Below are 27,622 nucleotides of genomic sequence, written 5' to 3'. Positions count from 1 at the left end.
GTAGGATTTAAATGTTTGTAGCCTGTTTGTGCCTGTGGTAAACTAACTGTCTGCATGAGTCTAAAATAGCAATGTCCTATGTGAAATTTTTTGCCAGACATTGCAGATAGGGTCAGTCAGTGCAATTTGTGCCAGCACAGAACTTTAGTGGAGCTTAACAGTACTCTAAGCCTTAAATTGATTAATTTCAAGATGACATTAATAATGAAGTAATCATTAACAGTAATGTATTTCAGAGAACAGGTACTAAGGTCAATAGGGGAAATAGCAACTGCCTCTTTAGTTGTAGGGTTTAATATGATGCAGTACACGGTAATATTATCTGTCATTGACATTATATTCCTTTCCGGATCTTTTACTTTTTAAATGTTTTTTTGTGATTTTATGTTTATTCTAGAGAAAAAAGATAAAAAGTGTCATTAGATATCCTGCTTCCAGTAACAGACTGTCATCATGCTTGCTGGCAAAGGAGTTATTACTAAGAATATGGTGGGATTAGACCAAAAAAACTCCAGACCTCCATAATTCAGATTCATTACCCCCATGCCTTTCTGTACATCAGTATGTTTCTCTCTCTCTCTCTCTCTCTCTCTCTCTCCCTCTTTCTCTCTCTCTCCCTCCCTCCCTCCTGAGAGGTTCATCCTCAATGGAATAAATCAGATTGGATTTGATATAGAACATCTTTACAAGGGATTTATCATATTAGACATAGCATATTTTAACAAGAAAAGAAAAAGAAAGGAAAGGATCAAATAATCAAGCACTGATGAATGAATCATAACATGGGACAGATTTGTGAATCTGTGTAAGTGAGTCACAGGTTAAACATGGCTGGAGGAGCAGCGAAAGCTAAAGAGAATGTGACAATCTGAGAGTGCTCACAAAGCAAATCCAGGGCTGCCTTCAGGAGAAGAGTAAGGAAGAGGCCGTAAACAGAAACTGACGTAGTGCGAGGGTTTGTCCCCCTGGAGAATGTTTTTATCTTGTAATGGTGGCCACGAAAACTGTTAACCAACTGATAATGGGATCTAATAGTAGGTGTAACAGGTCCAAAGGGAAAAGGGACAGAGGACAATGTAGTGTTTTAGGGATAATCTCAACCAGGGTCAGGGTCCAGGGTGGCATCTCCGGTTAACTGATGGTCATGGGAGGGTAGTTCCTTGGGGTGTGAGTGGGACGGGTAGTACACAGAGCGGTGTTCATTAGTGTGTTAAGTAAGCCCTTTTATGGTCAAATCCTCATCCACCACAGAATCTCACACTTATGGAACAGCTGACTAGAAGAGCTACAAATTGGTCGTTTTGGGGAAACATTATTACATCTTTAAGTGGAACGTCTTTTACTTTATGGTGTGCTGTGGTCATTTGGTAGGATTTTTGATCTGTTTTCACGAAGACCAGCTCCCAAACCCTCACCAAGCCCTTAGGAACAAAAACAGGAAACAGACCTGCTTTTCACGCTTTGAACAACCGCTTTCAGCGAAGAGACTGAACGTTCAGTTTCCAAGTGTGGGGACTGAACCTTCAGTATTTGCCTATCAATTACCCTGCAACAAAGGCTCTGATTAATAAAGGGAGAAGGGGACCACTGGGGTAGCCTGCCTCAGACTGATTCTGGGAAGCGGGTCCCGCATTCCCTGGCCCCCTTGGAGCAACCATAGCAACTGCCGTTCCCACGGAAGCTGGAGAGCCATCATGGATCTTCATACAAATTAACCTCCCGCTTCAGTGTTGGAACTCCACACACAAAAAGCCGTTGATTGAGATTTATGTGAGGAGAATGCAAGTGAAGATGTTTGTTTTAAAGATTTATTGGAGGCTACTGTTATACTGGGCTAAAATAATTAAATAACGCCGAAGAGCCCACTTAACAGCGCATTATGTATTTATGTTTTGATTTATGTGCCATACTTATGTGAGTGTAGAGCTTTCACTGGGGCTCATCGTTCAGACGTAGACTTAGTGGCGGAATTGAATCTCCTCGTTTTGTGCAAGTTTACACATGAATGGTAATCAACCCTTGGCGTAAGGTCACAAGGGAAGGCAGTCCTTTCAGTATAATGCTCATAATGGTAGCACTCTTGCTTATAGGGCCGTGAGTGATGTCATTTTGATACTGCATTGAGAAGAGCTTTTCCAAAGTTGTAACAACCATTTTTCCTCTGAAGACTGTCAGAAAGATGCCTGTGTTGCCCCCTTTTTGAGAAAATATTTAAAATGTGTTTGCTTGAGTGAATAATTTTGGATAACGATGGCATTCTGTTTGACTTCACGATAAATGTGGTTAATTTATTCAACAGCTGCAAGTCAGTGTACTGCAGACTGTTCATGGTAGCTACATATTGACTCTACCAGGTGAAGTAATGACAAAAAGATGCAAAGCATTCCTAGACTTTTGCTGCAGTGAAATTGGTTAGACTTGGTAAGATTGACTTGAGAAGTTTTGTCTATTGTTTTATGTTGATAGTAATACAATGTCTTCATTCTTTTGGAACTATGTTTTTTTCTTAAGTACAGAATGTATATACACAGAAAATGCCAAAGTGAACATTACATTTAATCTCATTGGTTCTTTCTTGTCTTTCTTTTTTCATGCAAACCTGTGGATTTTCACTTTTCAAGGTAAGTACTGCTTTAATCCAGACTTCTGTAGTTCAAAACCTTGTATCATAATTGTCAGCAGTTTTACGAAAAAGTATTACATTAAAATGTGCAATTGAAAATATACATTTAAAGTATGCCATGTATATAACACATGCACCATGTATTAAAAATGTACCATCTGTTGCCACTTGCATACAGTATTATGTGTATATGTTGGTATGTGTTGTACATTATTGTCATTATTTTTATTGTGTTACTTAATAGATGAGTAATGATTGCTGCTGGGTTGTTAGCTGATAGCATTAGTAAAGAGGGTCAAGCCCTTCATTCATAAAGGGTCAGGGAGTCCACTTATAGAAGACCATGCTAGAAAGTACTGAGATGGATCCTCATAGCCTCAGAGCCTTTTTGTGGCTGTGGTAATTGCCATAATTGTGTCAGAACTGTGTAGGAATTGTTTTACTGATCAGTGTAGTTTTATGTCAGTGTTAATGGTCTATGCTAGTATTCATGTAGCCTGTGTGTTAATGTTACCATGCTTTACGTCACCCTGGATAAAGGTGTCTGCTGAGTGAGTCCTATTAGGTGTATAACACATGCATGTGCTCCATTGTATACACAGGAATTGCACACATTCATTTATGATTATTTATAATGCATGTTTTGTCATGTATTACCTATAAGGCTTTGTGTTTTGCTTTCATATTTTATCATTTGTTGACATACATTAATTTCTCATAAGGGTAACAGCTTGTAAGCCTTCAGCATTGATTTAAAAGCTGCCTGGTTCTTGGTGCTGGATTCACTTTCACTGCATTGGTAATGGTAAAAATACAATGCATTACATAAAAACAGCATGTCCACAGAGTCTGCTCTGATGTGGGCTGTGGAACTGACTGAGGTAGTCTAATACACCCATGTGAAGTTTTATTGTATTTGTGTAAGTGTACAGTCTGGAGAGCTTGCTTTAGTGTGTTTTACATTCACTGGTATTCATTTCTATTGAAAATAACTAGAAGCACAATATTAACATTGTTTCCAGGGCTATCACCCAGAAAAGTAAGATTTGAATCATCTTATGTTAAAAGTTCTGTTGTTAGATAAGAGTTCTTTGTCTTCGGTTTTTCCACCTCCTAGACTAATTATAAAAGTGTATTTTATGTGGAAATGTTTATATTTTCAGGCATAGCAATTGTTTTTTTCCCTAAATTCCCTCTGATATACACTATATTTGTAGATGTGCAGGTGGAAGCACAGCTGCCATTGCAAATAACTGAAGTGTGTTCGGTTTACATCAGGATGTAAGCTGTAGATATAGGCTAGACCAGCGTTTCCCAACCCTGCTCCTGAAGGCACACCGTCCTGCATATCTTCTATCTATCCCTGCTCTACCTACCTGACTGAACTCATCAGTGGCACTTTTGATTAGCTGAGCACACCTGATTTAGTCAAGCAGGAAGGATACATAGAAGATATGCAGGACAGTGTGCCTCCAGGAGCAGGGTTGGGAAACACGGGGCTAGACGCTTACCAGGTTTATAGTTGAACACTTCTGTGACAATGCATATGTCAACACACGTCTATAGACTCCCTCTTCTCCCTGTAACTCGCTGTTTTTGCTGTTAAATGTATTACCGCAATGTCAAAACTGGCAGTGTTTTCTGATTTGATAACTCAGGGCTGTAACTCAAATTGCCATCAGTATGGTACGATTTACTTTTATGGTGCAAATCTGATACTAAATATACAAGTCTAGGCATAGTCAATTCTGATCAAAGATGTTGATTTATTGTTTTTTTGATTTTCAATGAACACGTGTGTCCATGATTTCCAGCCTAAGCACTGTAGTTTCAAAGCATGCTTTAATCCTTCCAAGTAAATGCATTGGAAATCATTGGGGGTATTTAAAAGGCTCAGGAGAGGCATTTCTCTGTTGACTTCCACACTCCCCTCTGATTGATATTGCTCTCAGTGGATTGCTCTCCTTCATTAGCCCCACTTTGCATGTCTGTAAATCACCTTGGAGTAACATCACCGTCTGGGAAAACCCACAGCAGTTCATATTCGCATAGAATCCCATACATTAAGTGATTCACCAGGCTAAGATTTAGTGCATTGAGTATTAAGGTTCTCTTTAAGGTACACCTTCACCTTAGGACCATAGTAAGCAGAGTTGGGGTCAATTCCATTTCAATTCAGTCAGTGCAGTGAAATTAATGTGATTAATGAATTGAAAATTTCCGATCCATTTTCTGTGAAGATTTTCAAATTTCCTGAATTGACTGAACTGAAATGGAATTGACCCCAGCTCATAATGAGAGGAAGAACCTAGTCTGCATGGATAAAGGACTCTGGTAGCATGAGCAACAGTATTACACCGCAGGTTCAATCATGACGTGGATTAGTCTGGTTTGTAGGAAACCAAACACAAGAGAGAAAGAGTGTTTAAAATGAAGATAATCCTCTGAGTGCACTTCTGGTTCTGGTCTTTACAGGCGGAAACATTCGTCTGGGTCAACAGTACTTCTCCGCATGCTCAAAGTGTCGCCAAGGCCAAGTACGAGTTTCTCTTCGGGAAGGTAGAGGAGTCAAGCTCTTCAGACTGTGGTATGAAGCTTTTCATATTCTTTGTCTGTGTTGTACTATACTGTTCTTGCTGTCACTGTCCCATGAGAAAACACTCCGTCATAGACCAAAGCACATTTAGGTGGAGGCAATGCTTTCTCGAAAATGTGATTTGCCTGAAATGAATGGAAAAGCCTGTCTATGCCATCATCTGTGAACACAATTTGTTGTATAAAATGTTGTGTTAAATTGTTGCAAGAAATGTATGTAATACCCTTTCACAAAGAGAGCCCTACTTTAAAATCAAAATCAGAATAGCCATGGATTTCATATTTTCTTAAATGTGTGACTGGATTGAGTGAACTGAATCCTGTGTCTTCAGTTAGATGTAACAACAGTGCACTTTGTCTTAAAACTTGAGTAGGAGTTTGGATTCAGGGGTGGTGAAATTACCAAAAAATGCTGTCAGAAAAAAACATTGCACTTACTCAAATTTTTATGATGAAGCACTTGATGGTTAGGTTAAACAGAAGCCTGTGTGATCAGTCCTGGTCTGTTAGATCACCCCACATTCCTGCCCCATATACTGATGGGATATGTACATGGTTCAGGGAAAGGGTTTCTGGAACAGTGTAAGTATAGCTTACAGTGTGTCTAACTACTTTAGCCTGTAATATTTATGCAGTTTACAAAATGTGTTAATACATGTGGATTGCACACATTAAACTGCATGCATTAGAAAAAGAAATGAAAACGAGTGATGTATGTCATTGTGCTGTTAATAAGATTTTTGTTAGCACTCTGTGTTCATATTGACTCATTGCATCTGAAATCTCTGTCAGTTTTCTGTGGTTTTGATGTAGGACTGGGATCCATTACCGTGTGAAGGAAATTGTGCCGTGACTCATTATTTCTCCTGAGTCTTGTATGGCAGCCTTGAGATGATTCTGATACACAAATAAAAGCTCCTTCTATCTGCTGGTGTTAGTTTTCTTTTCCTCATACGATTCTCTGTTCATTTAACTGCATTGCAATGCCTTGGTGCAGTGTTGTAAATCTGGAAGACCTGCCGTACTGAGTCACTTGAGAGAAAATATTTACCCGTTTAAGTAGTGCAAATAGCATCAAACATTCCCTTACCCTTGCTATATGGACATTATTAAACATATCACAAATAATCCCATACAAAGACTATATTATTTCAATAACATGGAAATCCTGAATCATAAGCTTCAGATTTTACAGCGTTGCATATCCCGCATCCCACAAGGAAGAGTTGTGTCATATACATGTGGTAATTTCAGTAAATAAATGTTGGCATATACTCTATGCCCTGTACTGCTGGGTACCACATTCTGAATTAGAGGCTTTATTTTGGACGTGCCTGTCAGGCTGCTTTTACCAGACTGGATATTTATTCCGCTTCCCCACATCAGGGAGTCGTCACTGACCATCACGGCTAAAGCTCCACCAGTCTTTTATGAGAGATTTTCTCCAGGATTATGTTCTTTCTCTCTCTCTCTCTCTCTCTCTCGACCTCCACGTTTTCCAGTGGCCTCGCCCACATTCGCCAGCCCCGTCTCCCAGCTGGCGGAAACGGCCAAATGGCGAGGGCCTCCGCGGTAAGCTGTGGGAATCCACCAGCTGCCGCCCCGCTCGCTTTGTTGAAAAGCCGAGATCCTGTAAATAAAGACCATTCCTGCGTTACAGTCAAGAGGAATGCTACGCGCAGTCTATAATTAGATGAGCTACTCTATCCCCTGGCCCAAGTGCTCTACATCCTGAGTGGTGAAATTGAAGTAAATGTTATTATCCCCAGAATGATGGCTGTGGCTCCATAGGTAATGAGGGGCCTTTCCTGTAGTGCATTTAAAGAAAAAAAATCTTTGGCTCTTCCTGGTTTCGTAAATGACTTCTGCTTGTGGTTCACATGTAAGTGGGACTTTTTACAAATGAGATGCTGTTCTGTAACCTCATTTCCTTTTGATACTGTGCATCCCAGCATGTCCAGATGATAAAGCCCCCCCCTTCCCCCTAGCGGGCTGATGCTCTTTCTGAAGCTCGAGGGACAGCATGCAGTATCGTGAAGGACGCATTCACTGCTGTAGTTCCTTCTCTGAGGCCTGCTTTTTTTCTACGGCATTGAAACCGGTCTCAAAGCACCGTTTGTCGCTGTGATATCTGGACAGGCTTTCTGTCAGCTCATTCAATTGCCAGTGTAGCCTGGGAAACGTGCTTCCGGAATGGAAATGGAAAATTAAGGCTTCCAATTGAAAGATGCTCTTCATGTTTAAATTCAGCATTCAGGGCCGCTGATAAAACTCACACACATGTTCAGGTGAAAGATCTACCTAATTTTGGACTTAACTTTAATCATCTGGCTGACGTGCAGCCAGAAGTGAAATCAAACTGCAGTCACCTCCTCATGCGGTGTTTTGACCCAGTTCAGGGGAACTTTGGGTATTTCGCCGCATAACATGGGTGGCAGTGTCTCATAGAGGGAAGGAACAGGGCTTGTAACTGAAAGGTTGTTAGATCGATTCCCTGCTGGGGCACTGTTGTTGTACCCTTGATCAAGGTACTTAGCTCTCAATTGCCTAAGTAAAAAAAGCTGTATACATGGATAGCATGTAAAAATTGTAATCTGTGTAAGTTGCTCTGGATAAGAGCATCTGCTAAATGACACAAATGTAATGTAATAATGATAATGCAACAGTGGTGAAGAGGTGGAATCTGAACCCACAGTCCTATGATTGCATCATTTAGCCGGATTTACTTTTAAAAACTGTTGCTACATCCGAAAAAGATCTTGCATCATGCATCATGTGAACACTGAAATAAGAATTAATATCTTATAATCCTGAAATATTTAAAATATTTGCATTTCCCAGTGAGACCAAGTGCGATGATCATGCTTGTGTCCGTAGGCACTATCATTAATATGTTTTGCAACATTTTTATGGGGGTTTAAAAGGTCTTTGGGAGTTGTCTATGAGATTAAACATACAGGCTGTGTTGTCTGGAGGCTATTCAGTCAAAGAACACACTGCTCTTTCCTTTGGCACTTCGATTTTTAATAGTAATCCTTTTCTCCGTGCAGGACGCACAAGGCTTTCCTTTGACTACATGTGGAAAATTATGTTAGCCGAAGTGTGAATTAATCCTCTGGCAGTGAGGATATATAGTTCATAGTTAATATATCATAGTTTTAAGCAATTTGCGCCTCTCACCTTAGAGCAGTGCTTTTCTTTCCGATTTTGCACAGCGGGTAAAACATTCCAGTGCTGCGGCCAGATTGCGTTCCACTTCTGGTAATTCGGTAAACGAGTTCTCTGGAGGTAGGGTTTTCCCCTCGGTTGCGCCACGTGAAACAGGTTCTGCTTGGTGTTACTGTCACAGCTTTTGATGACATGCTCCTTGACGACAGACTTTAGATGAAACCCTGCCCCCCTGTAATTTGTGTTTGTGGAGACATGCGGGCCAGGGGAAGGGTGGTGCCTTTAATGTCAGCAGTGAACCGTACGGCGGCGCGGTCAGTATTTCCCATGTAATGCAACACCGCGGAGGACACAGTGGTTCTGTTAACCCCTCGTTTTCAGTACCTGACGTGGGGCCAGTTTCAACAAGTATTTGATGCTTAAATTTAGTTTCTATTCCAAGTCAATGACAACCTGTTTTCCCTGTTGGACTGAATATCTAGTTTGTCATGCCTGTTGTGGGCCAGTCTGTGTGTTAAATAAAGGCACTACATTACCATAGTGTTAGGATTAGTTTAGGAGGATTGAGCTTGAGGCGGACAGAGCTGTTCTGTGTCACTTCTTGACAGCTCATTGGCTTAACAAGCAGAAGAACGAGGAGTCATTTTGCACTCCCTGATACATGGCAGTTAAAAATGCAAAAAAAGACTATTCAAGAATTCAAGTATCACACTAAAGGGTACTGTGCTGGTCCCCAGCTGCTATTCAGGCTGGCCACCTTTGGGTTTCAAATTCTGCTCCTTCAGTATGCTGCCGCCCACATGCATACCTGCAATGAAACAAAAACAATAATGCCCATATTTACATCTGTGATTTTTACTGGATTGGAATTCTGGTGCCGGGTCCAGAGAAGTACTGCCATCTAGTGGCTAGTGTGTGTCCAGTACATCATGGGGAGTAAGAACTCTTGGTGTGAGGTAGAACATTTGATTATTTGAGGAGCATACAACATGTGTTAATCTGTCTAATCAGTGTCTACATCTCATGAATATTACTGAACTAATGGATGAAAGTTTGACTCTTCATGAAGTCAGTATTTACAGAGAAAGAATTTTTATACATTACTTCACGATAAATTACAGTATTAAAAATCAAGCCTCAGTTGTTAGAGAATCACATCACTGGAAAGAAGGGTCCACAGTCTTGTTCTTTTAAAACTAATACAATTGAGAAACTTCACAAATATGAGTTGTAATTACATTCCCTTGAATTTTAACAGCCAGACCTCCTTTAATTCAGGATAGTGTTATGATTCATGTTCTCAGCAGACAGTGTAAACCTCTGTCTTAACAAAGACGTGATACAATATATAGCAATGATACAAGCTGTAGCAAGGGTACAATATATCAGAAAATATCCTAAGAATTCACTGTGATAAAGTGTGATTTGATGCTAGACAATTTGATACAAAAACTTTCGATACAATATTATTCAGCACACCGTTAAAACTATCCTGTGCTTTGAAAGAAACATAGGGTATATTAGCTTTAGTTTGGGCAGTGTACTGTAGTGGTAAGGGGCAGGGCTCATAACTGAAAGGTTGCTGGCTTTCCTGCTGGGGCACGGCTGCTGTACTCTTGGTAAGGTACTTAACCCACAATTGCCTCAGTGAATATCCAGATGCATAAATATATAACATGTAAAAACTGTGGCCCATGTAAGTCACTCCGGATAAGAGTGTCTGCTAAATGAGAACAATGTAATTATAAGCCATGGAAATAACATTAAGTGTTCAGAGTTAATTAGGATTGTCTCAAGTGCTCTTGTTTCACCTGTTTTGCTGCATTGATCATTCAATTGCATGCACAGCTGATACAGTTGTATCATTGCTTTTACATCGATGCATTGGTTACAAACTGATGTATCGTTACACTCCGATGTGCACAGATGCTGTTTTACACATTTGCAATGCTAGGTTCAGTATTAAGGTATGCTACATTACCTTGACTAAAAATATTATTATTATCCTCTTAATAGATTTCGCTTGAATTGAGGTGTCACATAATTTATTCAAATGGTCTAACTGTGAAGACAACCCGATGCAGCAGGAGTCTGTAATAGCTGCTTCCGGACAAGGAGACACACTTCCTGTTTTAATTATGGCATAAAAGGATTCTCTGATACCTTTCTGTTTCCAATAGGCTGCTAGAGATACGGGGTGGCATGGGATAACAGACCGCTAAAAACAGGATTCAAATGCTGGATTAATTATATTATCAATAATATTGATTATTGGTAATTAAATTATGTTTTAAAATGTAAGCGTGGATAATAATGCACACTAAGTTTTGGTTAAATTCACTTAAAGACAGCAATGAAAGTGAAGTCATATTTACGTATCTGTAATTTGGTGTGTGCCCTTTGGTGTGTGGGTATTTGACAGCCAGTAAGTAAAATATCGCCACCTACAGCATTGGTTGTGCATTGCACTGTTCCTAGTACTGACTCTCTCCACTCTTTTCGTGAAGTGTACACAGTACTCCAGTGTTCCCTTGACTACATAAGAGCTATTCATGATGAGCTCTCTGGCAAGAGAGTGACCTTAGTTCATTCTTGCATGCTTCTCTCAAACATACACGAGGCAGTGTTTTGAAATCACAAAGATTCACTGGTGATAGAAAAGCCTATTCACTATCTGTTAATCAAACTGTTTTTCTAATTATGTGATACAGTGATAAATCTTTTTTTAAATTAACCATAAGAACAGTGATAATGTAGGTCAACTGAGAGTTTCAGACTGGAAAAATAAACTACTAAAATCAGTCAGGAGGCTATGTATTAAAAAACCCTTTAGTAAAGTTATTTCATGACATATCATTACAGTTAATTCTAAGGAGGTCTTTTAACTTTTCTTACATATTGATTTTCATACTAGTGCCCTATGTTTGTAACCCCAGATATGGTTTTGCTGGAATCATTTTTATTAACATGACTCTCTCCCTTGTTGGTCCTTTATGCAGTTTCTACAGAAAACTCCCACATTCTACCACAAGAGGGCAGCAGAGCCAGCTTTGACCCCTCTCTACAGCATGGAATGGTTGGCAGCGGGGGAGACGACGACTTTGACGAGGCCTCGCTCTTCCTAGAGATCGACAGGGAGCTGGCACACCTGCTGAGCGGCCTGGGGGGCGGGGCTCAGGATGCCCCCGCGGGCCGCGAGGCCGAGGACAGACGCGCGCCCACCGACAGCACCCCAGCCATGATCCCCTGCAACGGGCAGGGCGGGACCCAGGCCGACGCGCCTGCCCGCGGGCCGGAACGGCAGGGCGGGGCCGCTGGAGCCTCCGAATTGGAAACATCTGGAGAGTCGCTCCTCATGTCCGGCCTCGTCCTGGACCCCTGGACCGAGGCCCTGCTGCAGGGGTCGCTTTCCCCGGGCTCAGCGGAGGACAGGATCAACGGAGACGGCAGGAGCGCTCTCGCCGGTCAAGACAAACCCGCCGAGATCCCGGCCCCGGCTGTGCTGACGTCTGCGCCGGAGACGGACCCCGGCGAGGGCGAGGGGAGGACGGGAGGGGCGGCCGACGCGCCCTTCGCCGAGGACGAGGGGGCGCTCCTGCTGGAGTCTCTGGAGGAGTCCACTCGGATCCTCGCCGAAATCCCGGGCATCCTCACGGCCTTCCTTGACGGGGCTCAGGCCAAGGAGAAGCCCCCCAAGAAAATCCGCTTTGCGGATAGCCGCCCGCAGAGCGCACACGACCCCGGGAAAGCCCTGCTGGAGTGGGGCCTGGACGGGCAGGTGGATGGACAGGCGGCGGAACGGGAAGGGGAGCAGGCAGCTGAGGAAACCCTGGCCCTCAAAACGGACAGATCCACAGGGGGTGCGGAGGCTCGGGAGAGTCCCCCTCAGAGCACAGACTCCGGGCCCTCTCCTCTTCCCCTGCAGGGCCCTATGGAGGACGAGGTGTTCCGCGCCCTTCCGGAAGTGTGTGTGGAGAGCCCAGAGAGCGAGGTCACATCTGAGCAGACCTCATCCAGGTAAACCTCCTACCTGTCTCCTTACCTGTGGAGTTATGTAAAAATCCCTTAGTCTGGGTAAAATTTAAACACACTGAACTATTTATTATTGATCAAGTGAAGAGGGAGGATAATCATCAAAATCCAGAATTAAGGATAATACACATTACATTAATTTTACATACATTTTCAAAGCATAGATACTCGCCAATCCGAAAAACAAATCAGTAAAGACAGAACATCTGTAGATGTAGATATCAAAACATATGCATATATAATATAGGACATGCGCTGAAATAAAATGAATGAGCTCATGTGAGAGTCGTCTGAAGACGTCCTTGAATGTACATTTAAAGAAGTGACACGAACGCAATGCTTACCGTGATCCACAAATGAAGATCTCCTTCCTAAACAGCTGAACGCAGTGGGAGTGGATGGTGTGGGCTCAATAACAGTGAGCTGTAAGCCGCGCAGTTCAGTGCGCAGGTTGACCAAAGGCTGTGCCCCCTGGCACTGTGCGGTTATTAATCTGCGGCCTGACATGCAGTTGATAAAAAACATCCTAGAGGAAGCCGGGTGTGGAGGCTGTTTGAGCGGAGGCCAGCTGGCATGCCCACAGTGAACATCTAAAAGCACCGCGCAACCCTTCCCTTCTCTCATCTGCCAAGCTCAAACAATCATTTTTCCTGGACACGCAGTCATTAACGGAGCGATGTGTTTTTTTTTTGAGTGTGTGTGTCTGCATTAGTGGTGACACAGAATGCATTAAGAGACAAATAATCAGTCAGGCTGGATCCGTTGGGGCACTTTTAAGGATGAAAGTAGTAGTTGGGTTGTTTTTGCTGGACCAGATTTACAAGCTATTGTAAGTAGCAAATTGGCTTGGTTGTGGTGGAATGAAGGGACATTCAGATGTTTATGAGGTGTATGAGGAAAACTAGAGGGAAAGGCCAGGACTGGTTTAAGTGTTTGGTGGATGTAATTATTTTTACATGTGTATCAAAATGGCTAAAAGTGGTCTGCTAAAAACTAACAAAACGACTGAATTTGGAAGTGTGAGGGCCCTCGATGGTAGCTCTCAGAGACGAACTGCCCTGAGATGTCAGGAAGAAACAACAGGCTTTTGCTTGGGATTATTTTATCTCCCCAAAACACTGTTTCTTTTTTCAAAGGGGCGCCCTGATTTTTTTGCTCTCAGTAGGACTGGGAACAGAATAAATGTGATTGTTTGGCTGATTCTCAGTGGGGGGATTTTTGAATTATTTAGCCCTCAGACACAGCAGATTCCTCAGACTACTGGGCTGGAATGAAAATCTCAGCTACTAAATGTGTGGTGTAGTGGTGAGGAGCAGGCCCTGTAACCCACAGGCTGTCGGTCAAATTCTCAGGTGGGGAACTGCTGTTCCACCTTTGGAGAAGGTACTACCTACCCAAGTGCTCAAGTAAATATATAGAGTGTAAGTGGATTATGTGAGCTATATTAGATGCTCTGGATTTGTGCATCAGATAAATGTGCAATGTGGTGCACACTTGTGTCCCTCCAGCTTGATGACTCAGTGAAATTGGCAGCTAAATTCATATATTTCAGTAATACTAACCACTCAAATGACCTTTGAGATACTGTGCCTTTTCTGAGAAACCCCATAGATGTAGCCTGCTTTTTTCTTTTTAAGAGCCGTTAATGTCGGGCCCGTTCTGCACCATCACAGATATGACTATAACACAATAACGGAAACATGTTTGTTTTTGCTCGAGTTTCCGTATCAGGAAGCGAGCGGTGCCAGATCGCACCATTAATAATGGAATAGTGTGTGTACAACTTCCTCTGGGCAAATGTGTGTTCCGCCATCCCAGCATGCTCTTTGCTCCCTGCTGTTTCTGCCGCACAGATTAGGGCTGTGTCACTCCGCTGGATTTGGAAGACGTTGCAGACTGTAGTCTGGTTGAGTTATCGGGCTGGCCAAGGGGACCAGGAAAGCTTCGGTGTCTGTCTGTTCCTTTGTTTTTTGTGCTGTCGCTTTTTGTTTCAGTCGTTTTACAAGTGTGATAATCTGCTTCTGTGTGGATAAGAGATTAAGCTGTAGTAGTCAACATTGTAGGATTAAATCATCTGATGAATTAAATCTGTTTTGCTTCCCTCTCTATCAAAGTATAAAAGATTCTTCTGCCTGTTTTAGCAGAAATTAGACAAACTGTTCAAATGATTTATCCCGAGGGCATTTTTCTGATAATTTGCCAGTTTCTCCCACACCAACAGGATCCGACAAGTAAAAAGAAGCTGCAGTGACAAGTCCTCTAAAAAGGAGGCCTATGAAAAGCATTAAAAATGATTGCATTTAAGTGATAGCTGTAAAAAATGCCCTTTGTGTCAGTGACCGAAAAGCTCTTGGCCCAGTGAATATGCTGTCTCAAGACTCCCTAAGGCTTGTGTCTTTGGCAACAGAGGTGACAGCATGACATTGCGCCTCTCACGGATTCTGAAAGCCATTCTTATTTAGAGAGTCACTCCTCCTGTGTGCTGATGTTGTTGAAGACATGTGGTCCCCCCGACTGCTTTTTAATAGAACTCCAGCTGCTCAGTAAACATACTGTGAAAGGTTTCACCTTGAGGTGTGGGGGCCTGTTTTCTTGAAGGGTACCCGGGGTCTCTGGGAAAAAAAACCCAGGCAAAGTTATTGATAGGATGTTCCAGTCATGTCAGTCAGCATTGTGTCCGCTTGGTGTACCTCAGTATGCACTTGTCAGAGCTATAATTTGAAATACATGTGCACTTTTTGAGGGAATTTAGCATTTATTTGATGCTTCAGTTACGTGTGAACTGGTAGTTATAACATCAGGAAATATCATGAGGTGACCCTGAAAGGTCAAATACTTGACCTTTAAGTTCCATAAAAAAAAAAACATCTTTGTATATAGTGGGAAGTTTTCCCAAGTAGCATTTCCAAGTAGCTTTGACCAGTTCTAAAGAAGACGAGAGGCATGAGAGAGTGTGATTGTAGCTTTATAATCACACCCTCTTATGGGTCCTGCCTTTGCTGAGTATGAGGCACTTGACAATCACATGGTGTCGGTTATCATTATTACATATCATCACACAGACACAGATACCGTGCAGTGTGTTAGTGTGTGAACATCCCATCAAAGCCTTTACTGTTGGAGATACAGTCTCTCGGCTGCGTGTTTCACTGGGTCTGTCCTTTCTCCGTCGACCCACCAGGAGCACAGAGGCCCGGGGCAGCGACGAGGACGCGAGGGCGGAGCTGGAGAGCGAGGAGGCGACCGACGTGTTCAGCTCGCAGTTCGAGAGCATCCTGGAGTCGGAGCGCCTGCGCAGCACGCTGTATAGCAGCCTGGACTCGCTGGACGCCCTGTCGTCCGCCGACGAGTCGGACACCTGCTTCAGCTTCGACATGCCCCTCACGCCCATGATCCAGCAGCGGCTCAAGGAGAGCGGCCACTTCCTGGAGGGCGGGGCCGAGGCGGGCCGGCAGGAGGTGCTGAGCGTGACCGCCACGGGGAAGAGCGGCAAGGCCGCCCTGGAGGTGACGTCGTCCTACCTGGACGTGCCCGACGGGGACCCTTCCACCAGCGGGCGGCCCGGACAGCTCTCTGACAAACATTCCGCTGGATCTTTAGCCAATGGAGTCCTGGAGAACACAGAGGGGGACCCACGCGATTGGCTGCAAGGCTGCTTAAGGTAAGGGGTGTGGCCTTGCTGTTTACATTTACATTTACATTTATTTATTTAGCAAACGCTTTTATCTAAAGCAACGTACAAAAGTGCATACAGTAAGTATAGCGACAGTACGGGGACAGGATGTGTACAGTTCCACAATGAGACAGTAGTTCTCAGCTGAGAGCAAGGTCTGTTTGAGGACACAGTACTATCAGATTTGTACAACTACAGCGTATAGGGCAACTAACTAATTTGCTTGCTGTTTGCTTTCAAGCGGTGATTTGTGATGTGAATTTGATTGTCTACTGGTTTTTGGACCTTGGTTAATGATCAGACTATATTGCATTTTGCACTGTAAAACATTAATTTTGACAACCCACTCAACCAGAGGCCACAGACCTCCTCATGCCAGGATTTCTGTCTAGTAATTAGAATACAAAGGATTCATGTGAGTCTACTAATCTAGCATTGAGAGGACACCTGCTGCATATCTGGACTTGATAATGGCATGATAAAAATGAACTATGAAACGGGAGAGTTGCTACCCTGGTTGTAACCAGCCACAAATCTTCGAGTAGACATTCCTAAAGTCATCAGCTTGCATGTGTTTAATTGTCATGAATGAGGGAGCAACAGAAATAGTAAAGATCCAATGTTGCACGCACATGCCGCTTAGCTTCAACTAACAGTAAAGATTCAAGCATGATCTTCCACTCACAGCTCTGTTGAGAATGATGGCAGTGCAAAACGTAGCATTTCTTTCCAGCAAGCAAAGACTTATCCTTAAAGTGCAGTGAGCTACTCTCGGTGTCTTTCTAAAAGGAGCTGTCCTCACAGCACAGGCGGAACTGTAAGTGTGTTTCCATCCGCAGGGCTCTTTGATTTTGCCCATGGAGCACTGCTGCCTGTTCCCTCAGTCAGAGAGAGAGCAGCCAGGCCTGGCCCTGCCGATAAACTGATGGCAGGCAGACGGCAGGGAATGGGAGTACATGGCAGGGGAGTGAAGGGTACCTGTTGCATATGAAATCAATACAAAGCCGAGTGTGAGCGAGGGATGGTGATTTGGATCTCCATCGCCTGTCTAGCTCTCCCTGGGAGTGCCTGGGCCTGTGATTCTTATTGCAGTCTCATCATGTTAAACAGCAGTCTTACAATGTTTTTTCCTCTAATTATAAATGAATCTTGTCACAAATTCTTTTGTCCACTCTGAAGCTGGTATTGTACAGCATTATGTGCCCTGTGTAGAAGGAGCAAGATTGTTTTTTTTTAAATAGAGACTTGCTGAAAATGTTACAGTAACAATGCATCTTAGTCAACTACTCATGATTGTAAAGTTGAACAGATAGCAGAATGTAGTAGAATGGGAGGATCACATTTATTTAGATTACGAACCCAAGTGGCGTACCTCATTGCATGAAGTCCTTTTTTGTAATTGCGTGCAGTGCAGTTGACATAAGAAATAAATGTAAGAGCTCCCTCTGCTGGACAGAAGCAGTTATGGCACAGGACAGTATGAACAAAATTGAGAATGGCCCTAACCCTACGGTCACACGGACGGCACAGGAGAGAGACTCACTTGTCGCTTATGGGTGTTCCTGGCTTGTGGTTACTAGGTTACAGAACTAAACAAGTAGCCTAGACATCACTCCCATTGGTAGTCGCCGTGTCGCATCGCTCAGTATTTGCATAAAATAGACCTCTAGTCTATTTTAGCCCCGCCTAGTTGGTTTTGCAACGGCCACTTGTCTCTCGTTGCTGTAAATCGGCAACTCTCATTGAGAATTAATGGCAGCCGGTTGCTTTGTCTCTCTCCTGTGTCGTCCGTGTGACCGTAGGGTAACACAGCAGTAAATTTTGGTGGGAGCATTTGCATGTATGGATTTGAGTGGTGCTCGGCCTGAGGCCTTATGGATAGTTTTAGCTCTGTAAGTTTGTAGTGCTAGTTTGTGGAGAAACTCTGAGGCGGTAAAAATGGTTAATTGCATCTGAAACTCATTTTTTGTCAAGTAACATCAAACCCACAGCACATTTTGATGTGTGAAGTGTTTTATGTCATTGATGTGTAAATCTGCCATTATCTGACACGCAGTTGATGAAATGCTCACATCCTGTCAGCACTGATATGTACTGTTTTCAATCACAATGCTTTACTGTGGCATGTTGTACACCGTGAGGCCATAATCACATACTGCAGTCTCTGTACTTAATCGCCTGAAGCAACTCAAGTGGAGTTGTTCCCCTGTCTTATTAGTGGACTCGTTGACTCTTTAGTAGGATATTAGTCAAGGCAGCCTTTTTTGCTTTTTGCACAAAGTGACATATAATCTGGACTCAAATTGGCCAAATATGTAATAATGATCAGATTTACATGTTTTTAAGTATTTTCTGAGTAGTTCTGTGAGTCTGCTCTTGTATTTCCTGTTCTTATGTGAGAAGGGTAGAATTACACAGGGAAGACTGGAGACCGTGAAATGGAGCAAAATTAGGAAAACTGGTACAAATAAACTCACAAGTTAAATGCTCATCGTTCCCAATTAGGGAATGTAAATAATTATTAGTTAAGTTAAGTGATCCATTTCAAATGTTATGAATTAGTGAATTACATAATAACAAGTCTGAATTCACTAAGTCAAACATAATTAACTTAAACACAAGTCACCTCATACTGAGCACCTTATGCAATTATAGTGATAGTTGTCTTCACTAAAAGCATGTAAAATATATTATTTTGTAAAAAATCAAAAAAGGAGTTTGTTATTCGCTAATGATTAACAATATTTTGCCTGCAAATTAAAGCAGTCAATTATACCCTAAATCCCAGAGTGCTGGGAATCACAGCTTTGTGAAGTTTACTGCGGTTGTCTAATTTACACGTTTAATGCCTCTTTATGCAGGATTTATGGTGTTCATTATCACTTCTGCAAGTTTACTTAAAGTGCAACATAAAACTCATATTAGCAGCTTTTTTTTTAAATTTCACCTCTTGTCACAGCACCGATAATTAAAAAGCTCACAATGAATCATTAAACTCTCAATATTCCAAGTGTTCTGTCTTGTAGGCCTGATTAGTGTACATTAGGATTTTTAAAGCCGATGATTATTAGAAGGTTTGACAGCAGCTTCGTCAAACCTCTGTTCATGGTTCTCACCTATTTCCCCCTGCCCCCAGATGCTTGTAACTGACGAGGCATGGATCGTACGTGAACAGCTGTGGTGGGCCAATTAAATGAAAGTGCTTATCGGGCTGCGGAGGCGTAGGTGTCAGGATCAGTATGCATTTTTTTGGAGGACTGAGTACAGGATCGCCAAACGGTCCCTAAGAGGTGACACTCCTGCACGGGCAGGTCATAACCCGAGCCAAGCGCCTGTCATATCATTAAGCGCTCCTCTTTCGGTAGTTGTGTGGCCTTTCCCCAGGCGAACTGTTTTGCACTTGACAAGAGACCATGGTGTTCGCTGGTGACAAAGCGGTTTCCAGAAGTCCCGACATAATACTGAGCACCGGCCATCTGCAGCTCTCGGAATGGGCAAGGACCACAAAACAGGCTTAAACGCCTCACCCCAGAGGGTCATAAGCTAAGAGAGGTTTGTCTGATGCAGCTCCTAAACTAGTGATTCTGTCATGTTTTAACACTAAAACACAGAATGTATTTTACTAATCTGTTAATTTAAAAAATTTCATATTAAGTTTTAAAAAAAACAACACCTATGGTACCAATGTTCAATAACCCCCTGATACACTGTTCTCACATACCATTGGTGTCATTGCTAGCATGGTTTGTAAGAGCACACTGCAAATTGACATACAAAGGGAATTTGCAGATTCCAGTGTAGAATGAAGTAGGTTTAGGCTGCATTATTCATACACTGACCTTCACGAAGGAATTCATGAACTGTGAGCAATATACATTCCAAGCAGATCAGACGGCTTTAACAGGATTCGACTCAAATACCGCGCGTAATGAGTTGCAGTGCTGGTGAACTTTGAACAGGATGGTGTGGTTAGCTCCTCTAAATGCAAAAATTTTGAGTCCTTACAAACAAAAGAAAATGTCCTTTTTTAAAGCTCTTTGGGGGCAGATTGATTTGAGCGTGTGTGTGGCAACTGATGAAGGAGACTTGTGGTACCTCGTGTGCACCGTTCTCACAGCTGTGACATGTTTTATCAGTAACGGTTATGTTAATCATGTCAAGTGAACACAACCAATCTACATATCCCTCAGCGCAGTGCAGTTAGATGTCTCCATCAATAACAGAGAGGGCCTGTATGTTGGGGCCAGGTAAATGAGAATAGACAGTGGAAAAACAGCCAAGTAGGGATTGTATTTGTACAGTAGGAAAAAAAAGAAAAAATACAACTGAACTGAAGGTTTCAACTGACCTGATAAACAGTTAGTTTGCAGCCTGCTGTTAAGGCACGGTAGTACTCCACTACATATACAAGAACTGTAGATGAATTATCCAGACCTATGGGTGTAAGCAAAAGAGTGCAAAAAGTTTGTGCAGATTCATTACTCCCTGTGTGAGAGCACATGCTGCCTAAATTGTAATGTAAATGGTGAAATTGAAATTAAAAAGATTTCAATTTCAATGAAAATTGAATTAATAACGGATGGCAAGACTTGTAAGAATGGTATCAAAAGTAGACTAAATGATATTAAGAATAAAATATAAAGATATAAAAATGGAATCAGACCAAATAAGGCTGGATTTACAACTCACTACCATATTATTTTGTATATGAAAAATCTTGTTCATAAAATGTAAAAACCAAATTAATGGTGTCAATAATTGGAATTTCCACTAGTAAAAATTCATGCTGATTGGAAAATGAACATGCATGGATGAAAAACAGTCATTGATTGGCCACTGTGAAAGTGGTTTTCAATATGGAGGCAATACAATTAGCATGTAGAATGTGAGCTTATCAGAATGAATTGTTAATAACAAAGATGTCATTGTAACTACTAAGAATAAAATGATTGATGGCACAAATGCTGACTAATAAGGACAGAATTGCTGATTTCTGAATTAACTGAATTGATTGATGTCAACCATAATGTTCTTAGTAGTCACTTCTGTAATTCCACTGTAATCAGAGACACTCAAGATATTCTTGATTTCTTGATAGAATGACTTGCCTTTTGAACTAATGAATTTAAATTACATAGAAAGAGTGTAATTTTCACATTTTAACTGAATTTCAAATAGCTATTCAGGAGGAAAAACCTGAAATGGTTTTCCATCCAAATGTCCCTCGCCACATAGAATCTTAGTAAAATGGCTGCATCATCTCGAGTTGACATTCAGCTATCCTAGTGCGTTTGCCAGTCACATCTTGACCCTGACCTTGAGAGTCCTGGGTTTAACGTACTAGACCAGGTTAAACTTCCCGGTCCCATAACCCACTTAATGAATGACATGCCCTATCTGAAAATATAACCATATTGTGTTAGCTGGTCCTGTTTCTGTCTGTATTTTTTAATGTGCCTACATGACAGCTTGTGCACTAGCATACATACAATGTGTGTATCATTACTATCTTCTTATGCTCATCCATAATTTGATGTAAATTAACTTTTAATTAGTTGATAAACTTGCAACGCTTAGCAAGAAACTGTTTGCCCTTGACTTAAGACACGTTACTGATAATAGATAGGTGTCCTGGGAGAACCTGCTAACCCACATACTCATTTTATTTTAGATAAGTGCGTTTTGACATAATTTTGATAAAATAGCAGCCATTTTGAAATGTCCGGGTGCTGTTCAACCTAACTGCTGGAAGGCTTTGTGCTTATGTTTGAGTAACAAACAAATGCAAGTAATGCATTTTTTCTGATTCATACCCAGAAATTCATTGCAGTTCATTCATTTCAGTGACCACAAGCTGCAGACAATGGGCAAGAGATGTAGACATGTAATTTGTAATAGGTACTAAAATCCCTTACTTTGGGAAAATGCCATTGATTGAATACCTTCCTTCCATTTCACACAACAGAAACCCAAAACACAACAGAAAGCATGACAAACCATGCTCTTGAAGGGAGTCTGTTTGCCTTTCAGGAATAAACCCTTTGCTCTGAATTAGAATAATCTGCTTGTTGCCTTACAAAAAAGTGAATCACCTCAGATGTCTCATGTATGACAGTGCAGTTGTTTATCACCTACCTACCTTGTAAGGTAAATCATCGGCATGACAGACAGAAGTTGCAAAGTTGATTCTCTTATTTTTTATTATGAATGTAAAAATAACTGCACCATATTTTAGCTTTGACCACTGTAGCTAAATATAATACATCTCTACATGCATTTCCTGCACAGATTTAAAGCTGACTGCATCTCGCTTTTTGCTGCAAACAGTATTTTTCAGCACAGCTCAGCTCTTAGGGGCTGGAAGAGACTTAGGCTTAAATTAAGCAGAAGGTTATTCATAGCCACAGAGTTTGAAACCCTGAACCCCAGCCACCCTGCACCCCCCCCCCCCCCCCCCCCCCCCAACCCCAGCACCCTTCCGGAACAACAAGGAACATCAATAAATGCACGCTGACATCACGTCCAGCACGGAGCAAAATCCCCTCTCATCCATTCACTCGTTCACTCGTTCATTCATGCGTGCGCCGGGAGCGGATCGGCGCGCGGGGGGGACTTGCTCCCAGAGCGGACGGAGTTAAAAGTAGGAGTCAGGGGGCATTTTCCGGCAGGATGTCAGGCGTGCCGTGCGGGTGCGACCGCTCACACGTCCCTCCCTGCCGCACCACTCTGTTTTAATGAATAAGCAGAATCCGGTACCTGTGTCCTGCCACGCCAAAAAAAAAAAAAAAAGGGAAACAAGCGCTCCTCTGTCTTCATGTAGGTCAGTTCAGTCACCGAGGGGCTGGTCACATGGCTCAGGGAAAAGGGAGAGTTTATTATTAGTGACTTTCCAGTTCGCAGGCTCCTATGGGCTCCTTTGTGTCCGGGTGCTTCTCCCATCCCGGCCCATCCGACGGCGAGCGCGACTCCATTCAGTAAGTCTCGACCTTCAGTGTGCATGGCATGCTCGTTTATCGTCATGACGATGGCAGTTAGAGCTTTTTCATACGCTGGGTGGGGGGGGGGGGGTGAGGGAGGGAGGGAAGGAGGAGGAGTAGGAGAAGGAGGAGGAGGGATGGAGGGATGGAGGCAGACTCTTGCCCGGCTCGTCCGCTCCGCGGCGTCTCCCGCCAGCGGCTCCCGGTGCAGCTTCTCGCTGGCGTCTTTTTAAAAAGTGAACGCTGTGTGTGGAGAGGCTAGGCTCCTGCTGCCTTCATTCTGCGGATGTTGTTTCTGCTTCCCCCACCCCCCCTGCTTCTCTCCCAGGAAGTGGGTGGTTCTTAATGCCAACAGGAAGCGTGTAATAGATGGAGCAGGAGTCTGAGGGGAATACTGATAAACAAACACGCCGATGTCACGCTCTCTAATCCCGTCCTCTGTCCCGACGAGACGGTGCACTGAGTCCAGGGAAAGCGCTTAGCTTTTGTGTCTGATCAGCAGCTGTGTGATGCGCGGAGCCGATTCAGGACCAGGTCATTTGTCAATACGGGCAAAGGAAAGTCATTGCAGAGTTATGACATGTTAAAAAAGTAAACCGGAGAGGAAGATAAGTCACTCTCAGAGAAGCCATAGGCGTGCACCTGTAAAGCACGCAAATATCGGTGCCGATTTCCTCTCAGATATTTTTTTTTGTGATGGAGCATATAACTTTGATTTCTGCTACACTGTTCCCCCAGGTAGCTTCGCTTTCTCAAACCAGCATGTTTGCCTCGGCTTCTTCCGCACTCTTGTTTTTTTTGTCAAACAAAAAAATCATAAATATTGTTGTGCTTGGCATCACATTGCCCGGTGATGTAATTTTTCCCTACTTCGTGCTCTTTCAAAGCACAAGGACCAAACAGAGCGGGTCTATCATTATGCTAAGTGAAGCACTGAGTGTCCCTTTGATGTGGTGTGTGTGTGTGTGTGTGTGTGTGTGTGTGTGTGTGTGTGTGTGTGTGTCACACAAATACAGTAATCCTGAGGAAGATATCGCATTCATAATGACTTGGATAGAATATTAAAAGATGGACTTCAACTATAACTAAAAAAAAAAAAAAAACTAAAAGTAACAGTCAGCAGTAAAGTTATAACAGCATTTACAGTAATCTTTGTTAAAGACCTAAGAGTGCACGTCTTTTAGTTTCTGAAGTCTTAAACACTTTATGACATGTGTCAGTCAAGGATGTCACTTCAACCAGGGAACCTTGTTCACATTATCTGAGTGTGGATAAAGAATTGAGTTCAGTGTTTTTGTAACACAGTTATTTCTAAAGTACATACATTTTGAAAATTAAATGAAGACAAACCTGCTTTAAGTATGAGCGCAAGTATTTCCAACTTTTGCAGTGTACCAGATCACCACTTGGTGTCATTCATTTCTTTGTATCGTCTGCCATTCAAAAACATTATGCTTTTTAGCGCACCTTCTGTTGATATTGCATAGTCAGTTATTAATTTAAGCTCCATTTATGTGTAGCCTGTATGAAAACAAATTTGTAACTGGAGTTCTTTGGTTATAAATAGACGTACCTGTACAAGATCTGCTGTAATTTTTGATATCATGTTTAGCTGAACAGCACAATAATTGTATAAACAAATTCTTTATATTCAAAACTTAAGTATGAGCCAGCCACCAGCTTGGATCAGGTCTGAGGAACACAGAAACACAACACAGAAATTAATATTGTTCTTTTCTTTAAAAAGAGTAATTATTTGCCTCAAATCAGTTCTGTTATCATGAAACTTGCTCACCTCTTCAAAGTTACCCACCTTGTTGGCCACATCCCTAAAGGATTGGTTAAGGCCATTCAGCATACCCTCTCAGAGTTAAACTGTAGTGATCCCTACAGATACATTCATATAGTCCATGTATCTCACAATCAACGTGCAGCAATTCCCATATATCCTGCAGATCCCCATATATGTTACCTTATCATCTAAACTATGTTAAAAGGTGATGTAAAATAAGGATATATGTTTACAGACTTTCTGCCAGAATTCCTGTTTAAGAGTCATAATGCTATGAGCAGCTCAACAGCTGGTATTCAATGTACTCTGTTTAATGTACTTAGTTGAACTGCTGTATACAGATATCCTTAATATGTTGATATATGATTTGGTGGCAAATGTCTGAATTTCCTCTAACAATAATTGTAAGAAGGGTAAGGTTTTACAAATAACCCACAATTTACCTGACTTTGGTAGTCATTAGTGAGGACAAATGTACTCAAATAAATAATTTACATTTTAATACACATTTTTGACAAAAGAAAAATATTGCAAACCTTTTCTTTATTCTACCTTTCCCTTATGAAACGGACAAGAAAACTGTAATAAACCAAATGCAAGGCAATCAATGAATTGACCCGCTAAAATCCAGTCCCATATATGTCCAGTAAAATCGCCATTTCCTCATGCACATCACACTAGCCAAAATAAAAAGCAGTCATTTTTGATCCTAACAATGAAAGGTGTGACTGCATCGTCCCGTTTCAGATATTATCACGTTCTCTGCTTTCGGCAGCGCTCGTTTTTCACTGAGGAGATTAAGCAGCAAGTATTCCAGAAATGTGGGTTGGGTGGGTTTTTTGTTACCGTGTGAAAGATCATCAGTGAACATGCTTAATTTCACTAATGCTTCTGCCAGCATGGCAGGCCAGTTTTCATACGTGGAAGGAGAGGTAGGTGGGCGTGGGGTTGGGGTGGGGGTGGTTTGGGGGTAGGGGGGGTCATGTGACCGATTTCTGATTGGCAGCTCCCACCGAGTCCCCGGTTGCCTCCTGAAAGCTGTCACGTCCTCACTGTGGGCCCCAGCAGCACCGCCAGCACAGTGACTCAGCTCATGAGCTCTGCCAGCCGGCTGAGATTACCTCTTGCACAAGTGAAAGAAATATGCACATATTGTTGGGGGTCATTATTCTTGATGCTGTTACAGTGCCATTACTGAATAGCTGATTTGGCAAGTTCGTAGCTTCTCAAAGCAGAATCATCCCGTTTTTTTTTTTTGTTTTTTTTTTTAGGTGGGGCAGTGTCTGAAGTATTTGCACTTACGTATATTTTCACTGCCTAAAATATATTCCAAGTATGAATTAAAAGTAGATAATGGGTGGAAAAAAATCACAAGAATATCTGGTTTTTAATGTTTGTGTGATTTTTGTTTGAGTGTCAGTACTGGCTCTCTAAAGCCAGAGGTCAGTAATGTGCAGGAGATCTGGAGTGAGTGAGGTCAGGGTGGCAGCTGGTTTCAATCAGCCCCAGTGAGGGAGTGGAGGCACCGCCCTGTGATAGCCGATTAAACAGATAGAAAAGACCTTTGCGGTTACATGCTGCATGGCCGAACCCAGCAGAGAAAGCTCTCTGAATTTCTGAGGACGTAATGGAAAGCATGGAAAAAATGCTCTGCTGATGTGGATAAAACATTGATAAAATGTGACATACTGATCTACGGAAAGGCCTCTTGAAACGTAACATTGGAGTCTCTAATCGTATGGATGTTTGTGGAACAGTAGATGCAACAAAGTCTTTGCTGTCATAAAATGAATGAGACGATAACTCACATAGGGAGCTACATAAAACTTACATGTTTTGATGTAAAGTCCAGTGTTAGTAATACTTATAATTGGAATCCAAGAGGACAATTTTGCCAATGACCTCAACTGACATACTGTACATCCTCAAAAACACCAGAACCTATGCAAATCTGCTTTAATGCAATCAACAGCTGGACCTGAACCCCTTGAGATTGAATCTGAACTCAGCTGAAAACCCAATAAATGCCCACAGAAGTTTCTACATCAGGCTGCTTTGTGCTGCCCCAGCAAAAGATACCCAGGAACTACGTCTGCAAACTTTCTGAAATGTAGCACTGCAATTTGCATTTAGACTACCTAACACCTTCATCTCTGGAGTGCACACCGTTTATTGTTACCTGTACTGGGTGCCAAATATACAGCGAGTGACCTCATTAAACAAGAGGGTCCAAGACTATTTCCCCAAGTTCCCCCGGTTTTTCAAGCCAGAAGTCTGCTTTCCACTTCGTGAAAGAATTAAATGAAATTTGCAACACGTTTTATGTCATGTCTTATCTACCTTTTACACCAAGTATGCAACCTAAACACAGGATTAACTAGTTAAATTTGGTTTAATAAAAGTAAGTTCTCTCCAAGCGTGTCAAGCACAGTCTTGTGTAGAGGTGTATCAGGATGGCTCTGGTTAATTGATAGTTGACTTTTTGGCTTGCCCAACCCCTGGCTGACTGCAGACTGGACTAGACAGGCTCCACAGATGAAAGGGAAGGAATAAAAAGACATGAAAATGAGTTTTAAAAAAAAGCCTCTTGTTCTTCACTGGGATCAAGGGGGTCACAGGGGGTGCTGAGTCACTCTTCGTCATTCTGAATGCTGCCCCCCCCCCCCCCCCCCCCCCCGCCCTGCCCCAGAGGCTATGAGAGCAGCGTGATATGATCCGCCACCCCATCCCTTCTTTATCTCCCGACCAGAGGGAGGAGAGGA

At 42.4% G+C, this 27,622-nt stretch overlaps 1 protein-coding gene across 2 annotated transcripts in view; it reads left to right on the top strand.

Moving 5' to 3' along the window:
• psd3l (pleckstrin and Sec7 domain containing 3, like) overlaps positions 1-27,622 on the top strand; it is a 142,017-nt gene that overhangs the window by 22,555 nt on the left and 91,840 nt on the right. For both annotated transcript variants that reach the window (XM_036529811.1, XM_036529812.1), the window contains 3 exons: positions 5,099-5,210; positions 11,386-12,403; positions 15,600-16,079. In XM_036529811.1, coding sequence (XP_036385704.1) covers positions 5,099-5,210; positions 11,386-12,403; positions 15,600-16,079 — 1,610 coding nt within the window. The remainder of the gene's footprint in view (positions 1-5,098; positions 5,211-11,385; positions 12,404-15,599; positions 16,080-27,622) is intronic.

Source organism: Megalops cyprinoides, chromosome 5, assembly GCF_013368585.1.
Source record: "Megalops cyprinoides isolate fMegCyp1 chromosome 5, fMegCyp1.pri, whole genome shotgun sequence".
Taxonomy (NCBI): domain Eukaryota; kingdom Metazoa; phylum Chordata; class Actinopteri; order Elopiformes; family Megalopidae; genus Megalops; species Megalops cyprinoides.
This window is presented reverse-complemented; position numbering and strand designations above follow the sequence as displayed.